This window comes from Notothenia rossii (assembly GCF_949606895.1).
Source record: "Notothenia rossii genome assembly, chromosome: 1".
Classification (NCBI taxonomy): domain Eukaryota; kingdom Metazoa; phylum Chordata; class Actinopteri; order Perciformes; family Nototheniidae; genus Notothenia; species Notothenia rossii.
In genome coordinates, this window is record NC_136912.1 from 31,865,601 (window position 1) to 31,884,723 (window position 19,123).

The window sequence follows — 19,123 nt, forward strand, 5'->3', positions numbered from 1 at the left end:
TTTAAAAAGGACTGATTTAAACTGACAATCTTGAGTCCACAGACATTTATGTTTGGAATAAATAACAGCACACTTCCAACTTACACTTGGTTGTTTTTTTATTTGCAGTTCTTTACATTTTAGAAAAAGAATCCAAGAATTTTGCCTCCTGTGTGTTTTCGTCTGGCCTCTTCGTGGTCCATGATGCCAGCTGAGGTGGTCAACACAATGTATCTGTGGAAACAAAAGTCACTATGTTTTTATACAACTCGAGCAAATCCACCTAACTGCAAGTGTATAAGGTCAGACAGACTGTGTGCGACTTATGACTACATGTCTTTCACATGGACCACAAATGTATTTATCACATAGAAACTAGTACAAATACAACCAAAAAAGCCAAACCACAGCAGCAATACAATAATTGAAACACCCTTTGGATTACTGACTTGAACCATCATTCTAATTTATCTAAATAAGGGCCAAAATCAAAGAATGAAAACAAAGTCTGAAAATACTTCAAAAAGCCACAATATACTTTCATATTTGAACATATGAGTAACCCCTACTCTTATTTAGTAAGAAGGTCGGTTTTTTTATTTCGAAAGTTACATTTGTAGAAAATAAAACAACTTAATGGTAGGGGTTTCACCAACTAATCGACTAGTCGACTACCTTTACCACTAGTCGGCGCTGTAGGCCCAAGTCGACTAGTCGTGGAAAAAAATGGAGGTAAACGAGGTGCTGCAAAATGCTACAAAACACGTCCGACATTCTTATGTATGGCAGTACTTCAACGAAGATGTAACCAACTCCACAGTGAAGTGTCACTTGTACTGAAGTACAATACAAATGCATCTGCTATGCGCAACCATCTGAAGATGAAACACCCGCTGCCGACAGCTAGCACTAGCAGTAATGCTAGCACCCGTGAGCAACGGACCGGCGTCAGCACTGAACAGAGGCAAACGAACAGCAAGAAAACACGGGTCAACAGTGATGCGGATGATGAGCTACGGGATTACTGCCAGCGGACACCGCATATCCCCACAATGGATAATCCACTGGAGTGATGGGCAGAAAACGTGCACCGCTTCCCCCGCTTTCGAGGAGCTACCTGGCTATTCCAGCCACAAGCACCCCGAGTGAGAGGGTTTTTTCCCTGGCAGGCAACACTGTCACCCGAAAGCGGTCAAGCCTCCTTCCCTCACATGTCGATGCGTTGGTGTTCAAACCAAAAATATGGAAAGGTGGACGTTATCGTGGAGGACAGCGAATAAAGTGTTGCGCAATGCGCTGTTGCGCACTGGATTTACGTGGCATTTATCTAAACAAGAGTTTTTTGCTGTCGATTTTGGTGAGTCCAGTGTTTGTTATTTACTCAGCCATGTAACACAAATTAAAATGCAGTGTTTAATGTTACTGTATGAGTTCCAATAGAAAATACAGTTGTAAACCTCTCTTTGTGTGTCTATTATGACGTAACGACTAGTCGACTACTATTTTGAAAAACTAGTCGACTAGTAAATATTGGTAGTTGTGAAACCCCTACTTAATGGGGAGATCCTTAGTTTGCAGAGTCGTAGATAGTATACTCTCTCTCCGGGTACGATTGCGTTTAGGGCATCTCTTTTTGCAACTGACCGAGCGCCACAGGTGAATGTGGACAGTTAACTAGGGTGGGATCAGACAACTTAAAGTAGGAAAAACAAATGGACTGGCCTCTCTGGACATAAGGAAATATGAGGCTGCATCACAAATTAAATTACCGTAATTTTCAGACTATAAGCCGCGCCTTTTTCCCAATTTTTCGACGCTGCGGCTTATATAACGGTGCGGCTAATCTATGGATTTTTACAGCTAACGGCCACTAGGGGACCTTCTAAATCTATGGATTTTACAGGTTACAGCCCCCCACCTTTAACTCTATGGGCTATATGGCCGGTCCGCGCCCCCCACCTTTAAGCGGCAGGCTCCAGCAGGAAAAGCTGGAGGCCGGAAAAGAGTGAGACAGGTATCGCGCAAAAGTAAAAGTGGAACCGAGAGTGGTACGAGAGACAGAACGAGAGCAAGACAGAGAGACATTACGAGAGCGAGACAGTTTGTCCCCGTACCACTGGTTGAAAACCACTGCTGTAGATCACTGCCGGTACGTGCGCTGGGAGCGCACCGTTTAAGTTTGAAAGTTGAAAAGTTTGTGTGTCTGAAACGCTATGTGATACAGTACAGTTTACACAGCACAGTACATGTTCTGTAGCTACTATTGCACTAAATGGTAAGACTTGAATACGTTATGCAAATATGCAACTTGTTTGTTGAAATGTTAATAAATGGGAGCTTTCTCAAACAGCCATCTCTTTCCCGACAATCCCCTCTGTGCACGAACCCTTACATATGGTAATTAAACATTAAAACACCTGCGGCTTATAGTCCAGTGCGGCTTATAGTCCGAAAATTACGGTACTGCACTGATGACCGTCTATACATGTGGGAAAGCACATTCAGTTTCTTTCTTACTACATTGCTTGGAGAGAATGCGAAAATCATTTTAACTACAAGCATGATACCATTACTTTATAGTTATCCAGTAAATGTCAGCACTGGTTTCAGTCCAACTCATGACCCTCACATACACTCCCCATTTCTGCTATATCCTCCAATACATTAAACTGAGATGCACCAATAATGCAGAGTTAAGGCGTCATAAGACTATTTAATACTTCTATGACTGCATGAGGCCATCTATAAGATAAAAACCATCTTTGGCAGCAACGATAAGTGCCAAGAACTTTGTTGCTGTTATAGTGAGATAAATACTTTCAACAAATACCACCTTTTCTCAAAAACAAAAGCTTCTGCCATTCTTTTAGATTCAAACTAAAAAAAGCCATACTGTGTGTTCAAAGCGATAGCCTGCCATCTCAATTAGTCAAATAACATACAAGAAAAACTCATTTCTAGTTTTTAAATTCAGCTTCAATTCATGAATTAAATAAATGAACAGCTGTCACTTCACAACAATTATAAACTCATGTGTTGTATCATTTTTTTTTATCTCGGGCTATCTATTGCAGTAGAAGAAAAAATAAAATAACATTTCCGAACGAGTTCAGGTGAGTTGCCGACATTGTCCCTGACAACGAGAACAATCAGTAAGAAGGGGTGCTGTAAACCTGTCAGTAGTATCTGTACCACAGGGAGAGGGTCCCCTGCATCCAGCGAGGACTCAGTTCATTATGGAACTGTAGCAGCAACTTGCAAGTACAAGTTTTTATTTTGCATCACGCACCAAAAAAGTAGAAGCATGATTCGCTAAGGGGTGCAGAATTAACACTTTCTGCAGTAGGACTATCGCACAACACAATGTATTCTCTGAACCAATATATCCTGAAGACTTTCTGCAGATACAGAACGATACTGGGAAATGTCTTATATCATTCATACCTACTTTCAGCAACCAATTATAAATAAAATAAAAAAATGTAAACCCTGTTAAAAACTGTAACAAGTACTTTAGTCTTTAGTTCAGTACAATCACTGAATGTTACTCATTTAAAAAAGTTAGTTTTAGCCTAGGAGAATTCTGGGAGCAAAATCCTTTCCAGTACATTTACATTTCTTGATAAAAAAAACCTTTTTCCAGAGCAACACCAAAGGACGGCCAAGCAATAGCAGGCAAGTTAAGCATGATGCCAAGCTACGGTAGTTACCAACTAATGACGAGTAAAACAAGGGAGCATTGGGAGTAAACTCCTATCCAGTGGGTTCAGGGCTACAGTTCTACCAACATTCAGTTATACAAAAGTGTCTGATTCTCACCCAAACTGTCTAGAGGGCAGCAGGTTGTTCTGCCACTTCTCCAGGTCCTTGAGCTGGAGATCAAAACGAGGACTGATCACTCCACACTGAAAAGATAAGAAACTCCAGTTAGTACTCCTAGAGATTAAATACTTTAGATGCACCATCTGTGAAAACTTGAGAATTCTCTTGGATGTCGCATTTACCACTTTCCAACCATAAAAAGCATCAACCTCACACACTAAAGTAATGAGATTTATAAAAGTAGATGCTTGAAAAAACTATGTCTGTAGGATAGTTACTAGAGAGGTTATTTGGAGGATGCTTGAAAAACTGCCACAGCGCAAAAAAAAAAGCTAAGTTTGGTGTTTCTCTCATGTTAACGCGTCAGCAAGAATAGCCACTTCAAACAATTAGCATTTACCCTATAGTGTCTCAAAAGGAGAAGTATATTGATACTTCAGAGCTGGGTCTAAAATACTTTACCTTGTTCAGCCTGCCTGTGAGATTGACGACGATTTTCCCGGCTCTGTGGTCGTCAATGATCTCAAACTCGCCAATGTAACCTGGAGGCACAAATGACAAACAACCATAAGCAGAAGACTCGCGGAAGTTATCTTTTCGCCCCGATGAGCTTAATATTCTAAACTGATTGAAATATCAAGTTCAGCAGCAATTAATCTAGACAGACACTTCTAACAATCATATTCTCTTTTGTAATGTGCAACTCTCTCCAGCTAACAACAATTCAGTTATAGACCAGAGCAACAAGCTGCCACATGGCCAAATTATTAAGTCAGCATTTCATGACACCAAAACACTGTTCATTCATAGCAGAGAACTTAACAGCCACTCACCGTGCTTCATCATGACGGTTAGGAAGCGCACAATAACCTTGGAGCAAGGCCTGAGGAGGACTTGGCGTTTCCCACGTTTCTCAGCATTGTTGATGCATTTCAGAGCATCTGCGAGTACGTTCATGCGCACCATGATGCCTGTGGACACAAAGACCACAATTAAATGTTAAAGACTGACACAGATGAGCTTCAACCAACAGAAATGAGCTGTGCTTATTTCCTCATTATCCTGTGGGGCTGTTTTTCCCAGAGCCGTCATTCTCTCATACTTTGACTGATATACAAGTTTGGGCATAAACTCTCTTTCCTACAATTTAGAAATGATGGCACATGAGGTGGAGCCCCAAACGTTATGTCGAGTTAGCTACACCTTGCTAGCACCACTAATTTAACGACGCGTAGCTGTAGCACCAACAAGTAATAGCAACATGGCTAACCATAGCAACTTACGTTACGAAAAAAAATGATACTAACATGTTTTACTTGCATTAAGTTAAACGACACTTGAATAGTAAAACGCAGAATCCCAACACAGCATGGTCCTTCATGAGCACACGGAATGGCTACTTAGCCTAGCCGAATACATTTCAAATAGACAAGCAGAGCATCTCCCAACACTAGCACACATAAGGGTCAACGCGATGTCAACCATGTACGGAATAATTTAAACACGAATATGTTTGTAAAGCTTACAGGTTTTTTGTTTGAAATTAAATAGACACGTATTTGGTCACAAAGCTAATAGTTATTAAGGCGCCCTGAACGCACCGATTTCCAGGCCGAGCCAAGGGGCTGCTCGAGGAAATGTATAGTCCAGATGTGTTTAACCTGTTCCACTAAACGAGGCGATAATCACCTCAAATCATTAATATGAGCTTTGGCTTCAAGATGATCGTATAAATGCAACATTTAACATTCTGATGCTTTAGATACTTAAAGGATTGGAGGTGACGGTGTAAAAAGCATCTTACCGGTTCTGCAATATGGCGGAAAGAGGAAGTCGGAAAAAACTGCAAGGCATTATGGGAGAAAATCCAAGACCTTTTAAATCGAGATGATACACACCAGTCCAGCACCAAATGATATATTCTTTGATAAGTAACGTGTTATACCTCCACTTTAAAATGACACTAAAGGTATTTTCGCATTTACTTATTTGTTCCGTAAAGTAGCTTGAATGTGACTTGATTACTTTTATTTAATAATTGTGTTTTTATTGCGTATAATTGAATACATATAAATCTAGAACCATTCATTGTGTCACTATTAAATACGGGCAGGATCTTTAGTAAATATGTTCGAACACGAACTGGTCTTTCTGTGATAACCATTGATAAAGAGTTAACACCTATGTTAGCATTGTTCCAACACAAAGAACGAACATCCAGCAAGACCTTTGTAGTAATTGATATTTAAATATGGAATCAGATGTAAATAGCCTACTTTACACCATTATAGCTACAAATGTGGTGTCTGGTTTATTTTTTCTTTGCCCAAGAAAATAATGTTGTATGTGAAATAATATGTTAAACTATTTTATAAAAGGATATTAAGAAACGTAATAATTGAATGCTTTATTTTATTTTGTACTGTGATATAACCTCAAATTTCTCTTTTTTGTATGCTATTCACTGAAGCTGTGCTTTTGTTTACAGAAAAAAACAAAAAGAGTTAATTAATTTAAATAAAGTTTACATTTAAAGCAGTGCCACCTAGTGAGTAGGAAGAATCATTGCATGCGAGCATATCTATCCATTTTAATGGATTTCGCTTGGGCAAAACTGATAGGCTCATTTGATAGAAAACGAAAGTTAAACATTTAGCGGCAACTTTGTGAATACATAGCATTTTACAAGTATACTCCAGTTATATATAGAGCCTATGAAGTTTAATGAAAGACGTGTTAATTCCCCACATTACATGCAATATAGTTTTAATCATGATAAACCACAAAGCCTTTATCAAATTATTTATGCACACCCAATTTTGGGTGAAAATAGAGAATACATTAACATGAGATTTGGCAGCAATTAAAAGTGGACACAATGAGTTACAAAAGACAATTTATTTGGATATGATCATTTTCTAAAAGCTTTGAAGATACTTTGCATATCTCATGGCACACTTAGAATACTTGATTCAAAGAATTCAAGGTCAAACATAAAATGCCAAGATGAAGAAGGAATCATGTTCGTTTATTTGATAAGGACCACTGACAACAACACAAGCTATGAAAAAACAGGTATTTTTCATCTTCTCAGTGCACCTTTACACATATCTTATGAATGCATTACATTCAATTAAGAGAATACACAAACAGAATTGGATAACCCCACGAGAGTGTTTTCCATGATCGAAGAGACAATTCATTATCTTTATTCCCTGTTTTAACATAAACAACATGGCAATATTTGTTACCAGTGGGTACAATTCTTGTCAAATCCAAGTGATTACCAAAAAGTTATTACAGGTCCTAGATAAAAGTTAAAAATACAGTTACATTTACTTCTTTACATTGCTTGCAACACATGCATGATATTGTAAAAGAAGAATGAGTTTAAATGTTAACAACAATAAATGTTTTGCAATACAGAGTCTGTATTATGTCAATCTTATAGATTTTCCTGACCACTGAGTGGTGAATAACCACAACGTTGACGTTGTTTTTTAGAGAGTTCTTCTATAGTGGTAGGCAGTTTAATGCTGTTTTCAATTAATTGGCCTGCTCTCTAAATATTTTCATCAGCATCGGCCAATGAAAAACCCCTATTGGTCAACCAGTAGCAGACATAAAATGTGGATATATATATATTTAGCATAGTTAGCATAGCATCAAGAGCTAGAGACTAAGGCTACAGTAAGTCACAAAAATCAAAATGAGTTTCTTTGGAACTGGGTTTGCAAAAAATAATGCGTGAGTACAATTTTTTTGTGATTCTGAATTGTATAATATTTTCTATTTTCGTATTATATTTTAACAATCAGAATCAGAATACTCAAAGTGTGAATAATTGCTATCGCATTGAAAGCAAGACTGAAAGAGAATAAACACATATTTCTTTCAAGCTGATCCTGACTATAGTATATGGTATGTAAATGTTTTTAATGAGTCCGGTCAAAGCAACACGGTTGTGTCTCTGACACTGTGTGAAAGCATTTATTAGATTAAAAAGTATTCAACTCTACTGCTGTGCTCTGAAGTTAGATTTTCATGTAGAGTGATGCAGTACGTCCGACCGTCTGCTAAAACTCAAAGCTACTCAACCACTACAACTGAAACGCCTCAGATTCAGGCCCAAAGCTCTTTCCTCTTGTGTCCAGTAGAGGGACAGCCAAACCAATCAGACTCAGTAACACATGAAGCATAATGGAATGCTGAGCAGCACAACGTAGTAACCAGATTTCTGTACTATTTCTATGGTTACATAAACATTTCAACACATTCTTTCTTCCATCAAGCCTTTGCTTAGCTTTCTCTTGAGCTGCGAATCACTCTATCACTTAGCCACCATTGCTGACCATGCTGGCCAGAGCATCTGCATCTCCCTGGGGATCTAGGCCCAGCCTCTGGAGGTCAAGTCCCATAGCAACCAGCATCTGGAACAGGGTGAGCTCCTGCTGGGTGGTCTGGTCCACCAAGGCTGGGCAGGTGGGGTTGCACTGGGGCCTCTGGCAGTTGTCAACCAGGTGGAATGGACAGGCTTTGGAAGGGGTTCTGTTGTTGCGGGTTGCCTCCAGACTCCTGTCCCAGCAGTGCAGGGCTCTTGGTAAAGAGGTGCCTTTAACTTTGAAACTCATCCAGTCGCTAGAAGAACAACAATACAATCAAATTAGGGATTCAAAATAAACCAAGGAAAATGTGGAAACAAAGTGTGGGGGAGAAGCTGTCGGAAAGCATTGAAATACAATGAATATAGATTGTGGCCGATAAGGTTAAAAACTGATGATCAGGAAAGTGTCATCAGAAACTTCATGGTCTGATGCAGGCTTTGCAAGTGCTTTAGCCACTTTTGGGGCATTATCTTGGTAATAAGAGTGTGTCAACCTCCAGTTCTGAAAAGTAAAGCTATTGGAAGTGCCTTAAACCTGCATTCTTGTCATAGCCAGCTCCACTGGATGCAAGAAAAGAAGTCTGATTGTATAGAAATCTATTAAACTTTTCACTTGAGGTTTCCCTCAGGAAAGGTATTCCTAATATGTTTGTGGTCTCAATTCACTATATATATATATATATTAAAATATCATAAAAAACTAAATAATGATAATTTTGTAAATGATGGTCACATTTAGACAAAATTAGACAAAATAGAATGGTATGATTTAGGTTGGCTATCATATTATTGACAGGTAAATCCCACAGAGTTGGGTGTAATAAAAATAGTCCAAGCCTTAGACTAGAGTATAAGAAGTTGGCTTTTATATTTACTGTTAAGTATGTTTCGTTTTTTAACTTGTTGTTCTCGATAGCCATCCTAGTAAATATCTCAGTTAATGTAAAATACCAATGCACCCCGTCTAACCAAGCTAGCAAAATAGCTCTCGTTAGTTCTCCTGACTTTACGATTACTGTATTAACATGCCCACTCGGTCTCACTTGTTACAACCTCCATCCTCTCGTCCAATCTATAATCCCTTTTGCTACTTAAAAACAAGATGGCGAGCGACAGCCAGTCGACAATATACAAATAGGTTATGTCAGAGTGACTACTTCCACTTCTTTTAACAGTCTTTGGTTACATCACAGAATAGCCAATGCAAAGTTACCCACAATGACCTTGGACCTTCAGCACCTCCCATAAAGAATCATCTCCCATAATAAATACCTGTAACTTAGCCCGACTGTAAACTGAGCTGAGGCTGAGGCAGACCCACCCATGTCCATCCATGTAACAAAATAATGAGTGTGTTCAAGGGGTACAGAGGGGTTAGAGAAAGTGTGAAATGGCATTTGGTGACATGAAGAATGTGGTGTGATGAACGAGCACACCAAAAAGCAGCATGAGCTCACTAGGTAGAGATGATTACTGGTGCAAACGTGAATAAAGTGTGAGGGGAAGGCGTTAAAGTGCTTTACCATCACAGAAGTCAAACATCCATTCTTACCTTTTGGTGATCGCTGTGTGGGAAAGGCAGGACGGAGCAAACACTGCCCTGAATAAAAAACACACAGAAGAATATTTGAACTACATGGTGCATATGAGAACAATTGTTATCGGGTTACTCTTCTAACAGCTTTTTGGGAACTTACGTGACCTCTCTAAGTGAGTTCTTAAGCTCCCTGCTTAAATTCTGTATGTACTGCCACTGCTCCTCTGACAGACTATGACCGCCCATGTAGATGTTTTCCACTCTCAGCTGCTCCTCATCAAACAGCCACTGCATCACAAACAGAGGGGCTACAGGGAAGACAAAAAGCTCATATTTAGATGCTCAATACATTTATATTAAGAATTGGTAGGATGATTATGTGCAATATGAAATAGGACACAAATAGTCCTGAACCTGTTGAGAATTATCACCCGACAGTTCCCTTTAGCTTCTTTACGCTTACTGTATTATTTCTATTGCCTGCAAAAGCTAGACCGAACCTATGTACAGAAACTTCTCTGCACCTAATGGCAGACAGATCAAATTATTTAGCAAATCCTACAGGGTGAACATACTGTATCAAAGCATTTAACAGCTAGAGAGACCAATATATTTCTCAGTAGTTAGTCGGTAACAGAACAAAGCTAAATTGAATACATTTTGATATTACATGTACAAGGTGGCCCGAAATGATTTGTTTTTAGGCAACTGTTTGGAAACAAGTTCACCTCGAGACAAAGTGGCCAGAGGCTTTTAGTCTCTGAACGTTTTGAAAATCACTGGTGACACCACTGTCGAAGCTGAAGGAAAGTTGTGTTTTTCCTGAGCTTCATAATGGGACAGACACTATTAAAACAAAGACTGAAAAGTGATGGACTTATATGGCAGTATGTGTTGTGTCAAACGGATCACCCTCCTAGCTTTATGACTGCCAAGATAGGCATTGACAAGTTAATTCATACAAAGTATGAGGTCAAGCATCCTCAAGTTAGTGGTCATGGGTGTTAAACAAGAATAAGTATATAGACGCTCCAATAGATAGATGATGGATGAGGTTCTCACAGGTCAAGGTTGAGTACAGTTTGTGGCCAAAGAAGCACTGCCACTCCTCTCCTCTCTTATAGAGCTGCAGACATCTGTCAGGCACAACCCCATTCCACAGTCTGAAAAAAAAAACACAACACACTGTCAACGCACACACATATAGTGTTCAGATGCTAAAATACATTACACAAAAAGGCAAACATGACAGCACTAGAGCCAACAGTATAACCAACGCTATATCATACAAAATGTTGTTCCCGTAGAACTTCATTCTCAATTTAGTTACGTTTACTTTTGCAATCTTTAACATAAAATCAGGACTACTGAGTGGAAGTTTACGCTTCTATTATTAATCCATCAACCCCAATTTCCTCCCTCGAAATGTACACAGACTTTGATGACACAAACAAACCTAATCCAGGAGAAAATAGGTTTCCCTAGATACGTAAATGACTGTTTTCAAATACAAAAGTATTTCTTTCATTAAAAAATATGGTCTGACTGAAAAATGCATGACTTTACCGAAGTCCTATCTTGATAGCATCTTCAGGTGAGCAGGAGATAGTTTCTGGGCAGTTTGGTGATCTCTGCTGTTTACTTTCTAGAAACCATCCTGAGTCCACAAGGCCTCGGACCTGAGCCTCTGCACCGAGCAGCTCCAGCTGACTGGCCACCCTATCAATGTTCAGCAAAACACCTGTTCCACCAGCACTGCAGGGGAGCAAAGACAATAAATAAGTTTGGCTTTCAGAGTTGAATATTTGTTAGTGGTATCAAAACGACAGGGCATCCCAGCTTTTGGCATTCATACAGTGGATCCTGTTTTAATGCTCAAGGAAGTTCCAACAGCCATGGTGCTAACCTGGGAGGAATGTGGACCATTGCAGGGCAAGTCCCTTTAATAGGCATCATGTAATTGTCCACAGATGACTGTAGACATCTTTATTGTTGACAAGAGGATGCACCCAAAATAGAGCTTCTCTCGTTTAATGTTTAGATTGGAAATGATCCAGAGTGTACGGGGGAATGCACGCTCTCGTCCAAAAGGTGTAGTCAGTGTCAGAATGATAAAACAAACTCACCTCGTGCCAGACAGCATGACAACCTTCGCCAGTTTGATTCCTTTGGTGATGAGGTCTTTGATGACCTCGCGGATAATCAGGGAACCCATGAAGGTGTACTCAGCTGACAACAAGAAAACATGTCAATTGATTCAGAGCACCTTACTAGTAAAAAAAGAACAACCTTAAAGAAACTTACTTGCATTTGTATTTCTATCTCTTTCCTTTTCTCTGCCTTGTCGCTGCCTTGGAGGAGGAGTTGGGGCAGGCCCATTGCCACTCCATACATCACTAGAACAGTACGGGATGAATCTAGAGAAATGGACACAATCACTAATGTCAACAGACTTGTATATATAGCTTAGACCTGTCAAAACTTGATAGAGAGTAGTCCCTGTCTGACAAACTTTAAAAACATTTGATTTTTGTGTTTACACGAACACCTGAAGGAGCCACGATGAGACATATAGTGAGCACAAACAAGTACTTACACAATGTTTGCATTATTCCAGTGTGGGTTTTCCTCTGCTTGAGAAGACAATATTCCAGTTCCTGTCAATCCAGTAATAAAAGATGAGACAGATTTCCCTTTTGTCTCAGTAAGATATCTTAAAACAAGCAACACCAAGTGCATTTTAAGAACTGTCTGGCTGACCTACCTCTTTTTGTTTGGGGCCACCCCGTTGAGCTCATTAGTCTGGGTATATTTTGGTACCTGGAATCACAGGTCTCTTTGCTGTGGCAGCACCAGCCACCTAAAAATAATAGAGACTAATATTAGACAGTATCATCAGGCACAGCATAGGAGACCCTTGTTAGCACATCACAGAGGCCCATGAGGAATGAAGAGGACTGCACCTGCAGCCTGGTCTACTAATGATATGCACTCAGAGTCCGACCAAGAAGACGATTGAATGACTTATAGTGCATAATTGAATGGTATCTGACTTGATTCATTTAGAAAAAACTATTTGCTCTACTACTCGGAATAATACACTTAAAAATCTTGTAAAACAAAGTCCAAAATGTTTGTGTTTCGGAAATGTGATGCACATGTCTGCTATGCTCACAGGATACACACATAAGTCCAACTGGGGACCAATCCACCTAAATTCCCCCATTCCAAGTCTATCCAAGTGACAGGCAGCAACCAAAGAAGGAGAAAAACAGAAGATGACGGGACAAGATGACATCCCCATCAAAATTCCAATGGGGGCATCACGCCAAAACAAGCTGACCTTTGGGGACCAAGTTATCCAGTTGGGTTTTAAAATACTCACCTTCCAGAAATATCAGCCATCGGCGACTTCCTCTGAACTCCTTTAGGTAAAACCTGTACAACCACAAATAAACAGGAATGAGGGGATGGTGACGATAAAGCAGCCATGTATGGAAGGAGACCATGATGCTCTGTGCTTCTAAAATCAAGGTATTGCGACAGGCAAGCAAATGACAAAAACAGCTTACTTCCCTGCTAAGGATTTCAGGAAAACAAGTGAGAGATAAACATCCGGAACATCTCACCCAGCTGCGGATCCATCATTGCATGTAACTTGGGTGTTCTTGAGGAATTGCAATCTCATATCAGCTGTCTGTTGTCCAGCAGCTCGAACTCCTGCAACACCCTCACGTGTGGCTTCATCTGTGCTTCCAGTACTTCCAGCTCCTTTAGTACTTACTGCACTTCCAGTACTTCCAGCACTTGCAGTACTTCCAGTACCTCTAGTGCTTCCAGCAGTTCCAGCAGATCCAGCAGTTCCAGTACCTCCACTGCCTCCAGTACCTCCACTGCCTCCAGTACTTCCACTGCCTCCAGTACTTCCAGTGCTTCCAGTACTCCCAGTGCCTCCAGTGCTTCCAGTGCCTCTAGTGCTACCAGGAGTCAGATTGACCACAGGGGGAGACTGACCAACATCACCTCCTTGGTTCCCACCAGACTTCTTGGGGGACTTACCACTAGGTTTAGCATTGTTGCGGTTGTTCTGACACCAGATTCCACCGATCAAAAGCAAGAACGCAACCTTGCCCAGTATATTCATATCTAAGGCAGAATAAGAAGAAAACACATACATGCAATGCATCACTCCTACTCTGTCTTCAGAAGTATTTATCCTAACATAACAATCTTGCTTGGCATAGATATTTTTTGTTTTTTTAACTAATCATCCATAACTTGTTTTCTAATTTAAATCAATAACTTTTCAACGTAGGAATTTACTTACTTCTTTAAGAAGAATCAGCTTGGAGGACTGTTGCTGAAGCACTGCAGGGGTCAGGCAAATAACAAGTGCTGCTGATGAGAGAGTGAGCAGTTCAGAGCGCAGGTTTGAGAGGAGGATGCCAGGCAGGAGAAGTGATGAAGCCTTGACCAGGTTTTAATGAAGCCCGCAAATCAGCAGTGAGCTTTATAGTGCCACCATCAGATGTCCTCCCATTTTCCCTTGCTACTCCAGCCAGGCCCTGAGATAATCGGCTGACGACACACCGTGAGGGGAGGTACCGGACGACCAGTGGCGAGGAGAAAAGATAACACACGTGTCTCTTCAACATATTTCATGTCTTTGCACACACCCACCACTTAGCCCTCTCCCATCAGACCATGGTTCAAGAACAAGCTCTCCTTCCCCCTATCGTCTCTCTTCTTCTCCCTCCCACCCTCCACCTCTTATTGCCAGTGTTTTGATTTAAACATTTACATGGTCAGCATAACTGCATGGCCCCTTTGCGTGGAATGTGACCCAGGGGTCATTGGAGCGCACACCTCAAACACTTACCGACACGGGAATGAATAGTACCGTAAGCTTTTCGCATAGTAAACGATTTAGCATGCACTTTTATGGCACAGGTGGTGTACACTCTAGTTAGCTGTCGCAATGATCCCAAAACTTTGAAAATTATACATATAGTAATAATAACAGAAATGTGTTAAATAACAGTTTCTTCAAAACACAACACATACAGTAGCTATAGGAGTTTGATAAAACATAACATTAAAACAAATGTAATGATTATTTCCAATGAAATGTTTTGGTTTATGAACATTCATAAATAAAAAAACATGCATTTATATATTTTAATTCACAGGGCAATATTTTTTGTTTTGCCCCTATAGACCCCAGGGTACATACAGAGCAGAGTGTATGTTGTTCTGACAACAAGATAAACCAATGAAGGACAGAACCAGAAGATGAAGGATCCACCTATAACAGTTGATATTATACTTCAATGGTACCCATTGTATTAATGATATGTATTCAACTTTTGTTATATCTTCTGGGCCCTGGGAAGTTCCCCGCTTTGCTTTTTTGTAGATCCAGCCTTGTGCCCCTAGGACGGCTGTATAGGTTGACGTACCGCTGATCGCAAAAGGATCACGAGGCCAAGGGCTCTAAAATTCTCAAGAATCACACCATCCTGACGTGTCAATCACATCAAATAATGATTGCTTGGAAGGCCAGAGGCTACACCGGGCTGCCGGGGCTTTAAGTATTGCAGGGTGGCAAGGAGGTGTGACAATGTGTTTTAGACATTAAAACAGAAATAATCCACTACAATTAAAGCAATTCTTTTTGACATCTCCCTAAGGGTACTGGACACAGTGACACACTGCACGATCAACCTTGTAACAGGTGAAGGGCTGTACAATGATTTCAATAGGCACATACAGTATACAAATATTATGATTAGGTCAAAGTTGTACCATAGAATGACTATCAGAATATCTGTATTTAGTGGATGTGTTGAAGATTATTTATCTCTGGCAAAAGAAAATCATTATCATACTGCATTTTGTTTGCAATAATGACCTAACCATTTAAAGACTTACTGTAAGGCAGAGGAATTTATCAAGGTTTCTCTCATTGCTTTGGTATTTTTGTATCATTTTCAAGCATTTCTTTGCCACTTTCAACTATCGCCAGACAGAAAACAAAGCTACTCAAAAATATGTCTGTGAGATTGTATGCACCTACGTGCAATAAAAATGTACCCTAAGGTCATCACTATACTGAATTTGATCTACCGAGCTGAACAATTCTTCATTCCTTCAGTTGTCTTGAAGCATGCACACCACCATCTGTCTTCCCAGAAATCAATGCAACAATGTGTTTAACAGATACCTCAAATAGCTTAAAAGCGAAAGAAGATGCTGTAAATCTATCATCATTGCGCTAGAATGTCACGATCAGAGAGATGGCATTGCTGCTATTTTGTTTTTCTTTGATATGGGATTGGACAGAATGATACCTTTTTCACAGAGGGCTTCAGATCAATGGATATAAGTGAATTTGTGTGGTAATACTGCGGTGATTCAACTCCCACAACTTGTCATGGATCAAACACTGTCCCTCTTAAAATCTACAAGACACACACACACACACACACACACACACACACACACACACACACACACACACACACACACACACACACACACACACACACACACACACACACACACACACACACACACACACACACACACACACACACACAACATGCATGTCTTTATCTTTAACTTAAGGCTTAGGTTACATAACCTGTGAGGGGCTCATGAAGCATGTTGAACTTCACCCATACAGGGGCAACAGCTTGACTCCTTGAGCAGCATAGTAGGCATTCCTTTACCTCTTGTGTTGTTATTTTTCACAGCCAACCTCCAAGGTCAGGCCACCTAAAGCCCGGGTGGTCCGAGCACTTTGTCTCCTGAGCATTTGTGTCATCACTGGCCTCAAAAGCTGAGTGCTGGGCATTGAGTTGGCTTATTTGTCGGCTGATGGCTTCAAAGAACAACGAACCAGACACAGGCAGTCATGTGCTGGATTCTTATGATCACACTACTGAATAGAAATGTGGCCTCTTACAGACACAACTCCAAAACACCATGACCTCTTATTCAAACAATGAAGAGGTTAAATCCACATGTTTTAAGACTTTGTAAAACACTTATTTGTTGCTAAAGTTAAAACCTTTTATAAAGTTGTGATGCATACCACCATCATGCTTTGCAGAGTCCCCTGCCATGTTGCGTGTAATTTGGCAATCTGCAACAACCATCACCCTGAATCTATGTTGTCACCAGCAGTGGAGAGCATAGCTCGGCAAAGAGGCCCATGATTAATAGCAGATAAAGGTGGCATCTTTACAAGCCACATGAAAACGAGCCTCAGGCGAGAGAGCTGATGCCTGGTATAGGAGAAACACTGCCAGAGCTTTCCATTCAATCAGAGAGGACGACAGCCTGCGTCTTAGCGGGATCGGTGTAAAGTGCTGCGCCACTGCAGGAGGCTAGCAGGTGGGCTGAGCAAAACTATCCCTAATACCAGGTGTTAAGAGGCCTTGCGTGGTAACCTTCTGCTGACTGCCAATGTATCGGTGTGATTAATGGAGGAGGGGTCGATGGCAGGGATACAAGGTGTTGGTTTCTGGAGAGGTTGGGGGTGATGTAACAGGCATAGAAAAGGATAGCTGACGTGAATATGTTAAATGTGCTGCGAGAAGCTCCTTCTCCTGAACCCCTCATTGCCGATGCTTATTGGCCTTCCAGAAGGACCTTCATCCAAAATATGTTCCTCCTCAAGTAGGATCACAATCCATAACAGTCAACATGACCATCAGTGGCGGCCGGCCCATATGGGCGCTAGGGGCGTTAGGGGCGCCGCCCCACCTCTTCCCACATAGAAAAAAAAATATTAAATAAAAAAATATATATTTCAAAAAATATATATTTTATATTTTTAATTTTTAATGAACAAGGTAAATATCATACAATTGGTATCAGTAAAATGTAAAATCTACAATAAAATCTTGTTTAAAATTGTTTTACAATGTCTAAAGTTACTGATAAGTCACATGTTTCCTGCCTGGCCTTGCCCTTGGCATTAGTTTATCATTACGGGGCGCTGCCCCCGAGCCAAACAGCAGCAACCAGCACGTTGCAAAAGTCTCAATAGTAAACTGTGCCGCCGAAACTTAATTTCAGCCAATCAGCGCCGTCAAATATTTTGGTCACGAGGGCGCTCACGTTGGCGTCCACGTTGCTTACGTGCGTTGACGTGAGTTGTTTTTTAGACTCGTGAGGGGGGGGGTTGAGGAGCTTAACGCTCGTCAACTATCCGCAGGAGGGCGGGGGAGCCTTGCTGCGGGGAAGCAGTGTCGCAACATACACGATGCCGAATTTAACAAACAACTTTAAGTAATTGGTTTAAACGGCATAATAATAAGGACGATCGTCCGTTCTGTGATTCTCCAGAGCACACATGTTATGATATTAGGTTCGCGTCGGGTCATGCAGAGTGAGATGAGATCGCTGTCCCTTTAAGAGAGAGAGATAGAGAGAGAGGGGTGTGGCTTGTGCATGTGTTTGTGGATGGTAGAGCGACAGTGAGCGAGCGTGTTTCTGGAAGTGAAACGGGAAAGCAGAAAAACAGAGGTCTGTGATGTATTTTGTGAAACAGAAGAACCGCTAAATAAATGCAACGGCCTCCCAAGAAGAGCTCACCTCTCTCCAGTCATTTAAGCTAAAGTGGGTTATTGAACCTGAAGCTTGTTGCTTCTGCCCTCCTCGACTACGGTCTGGGAGCCGACAGGAAAGTTCAACACACAGATGGCCAGTCCGCCCCCTTTGTAGCATATTATTTCGATGAGAGATGAGCAGATCGCCACTGGGCTTTCAACTAAATGCACAGCCACGCAAAAACTGCGGCATTTGTACAGCTCCTTATGGGTACTGCAATTTGTGAAGTGCTTTCCTCCGTGTTGAAACGATCAGCACTGCACCACGGAGGAAAGCGGCAGAAAGTCACCTGGAGTAAAGAGAGCGGGGCTGCGTTGCGTGCATGGCTTCCTTCTGCAGGTAACGGGAGACGCGCTCTGGCGGCGGTCTCGTTCAGGATCCGAAAATACAATTTAAATATTTTGCACACTTATTCCACTTATTCCTCGTGTGCCACTGGTTATGGTGCCATTGGCATGCGTGCCAGGGCTTGCCAACCCCTGATCTATAGTAACGCAGTGTAGGCGGAGCCGTGACGTCATCTTCGATGAGCGCCCCAGAAAAACAACACAGCTGTTAGCTCTTAGCACTCAGAGCTCACAGCTCTTCATATCTGTTCAGAAACTAGACAAAAGTTAAACAAGTACAAACCACATACTGTCTGTGTCATGGCGAATACAGTCGCTGGTTTATTTATGTCTGTATAGGCCGTTGTTGTGAGTGTGGACGGTCGGAGCATTTACAACGTTAGCTTAGCCAAATCTCCATTAGAAAACACGCATTTTAAAAGGTTTTTCGCCTGC

General features: G+C 41.1%; 2 protein-coding genes across 4 annotated transcripts; both read right to left on the minus strand.

Moving 5' to 3' along the window:
* Positions 1 to 80: 80 nt before the first annotated feature.
* Positions 81 to 5,744, minus strand: rps15a (ribosomal protein S15a). Of its 2 annotated transcripts, none has more exons than XM_079658074.1 (5): positions 5,606 to 5,744; positions 4,635 to 4,772; positions 4,264 to 4,343; positions 3,799 to 3,884; positions 81 to 213 (listed from the first exon to the last, which is right to left on the minus strand). In XM_079658074.1, the coding sequence occupies exons 2-5, from the start codon at positions 4,765 to 4,767 to the stop codon at positions 120 to 122; spliced, it is 393 nt and encodes a 130-aa protein (XP_079514200.1). In that variant the 5' UTR covers positions 4,768 to 4,772; positions 5,606 to 5,744; the 3' UTR covers positions 81 to 119. The 2 variants fall into 2 exon arrangements, with proteins under 2 accessions (XP_079514200.1, XP_079514201.1); XM_079658075.1 differs by lacking the exon at positions 81 to 213 and adding an exon at positions 3,246 to 3,348.
* A 1,064-nt stretch (positions 5,745 to 6,808) lies between these two features.
* On the minus strand, positions 6,809 to 18,767 carry notum2 (notum pectinacetylesterase 2). Of its 2 annotated transcripts, none has more exons than XM_079655049.1 (13): positions 18,631 to 18,767; positions 14,050 to 14,120; positions 13,352 to 13,868; positions 13,108 to 13,160; positions 12,487 to 12,582; positions 12,319 to 12,379; positions 12,027 to 12,139; positions 11,849 to 11,951; positions 11,289 to 11,477; positions 10,785 to 10,885; positions 9,883 to 10,030; positions 9,738 to 9,785; positions 6,809 to 8,439 (listed from the first exon to the last, which is right to left on the minus strand). In XM_079655049.1, exons 3-13 carry the CDS (start codon positions 13,864 to 13,866, stop codon positions 8,136 to 8,138), a joined length of 1,731 nt encoding a protein of 576 aa, XP_079511175.1. In that variant the 5' UTR covers positions 13,867 to 13,868; positions 14,050 to 14,120; positions 18,631 to 18,767; the 3' UTR covers positions 6,809 to 8,135. The 2 variants fall into 2 exon arrangements, with proteins under 2 accessions (XP_079511175.1, XP_079511174.1); XM_079655048.1 differs by having other exon boundaries at positions 14,050 to 14,300.
* Between the last annotated feature and the right edge of the window lie 356 nt (positions 18,768 to 19,123).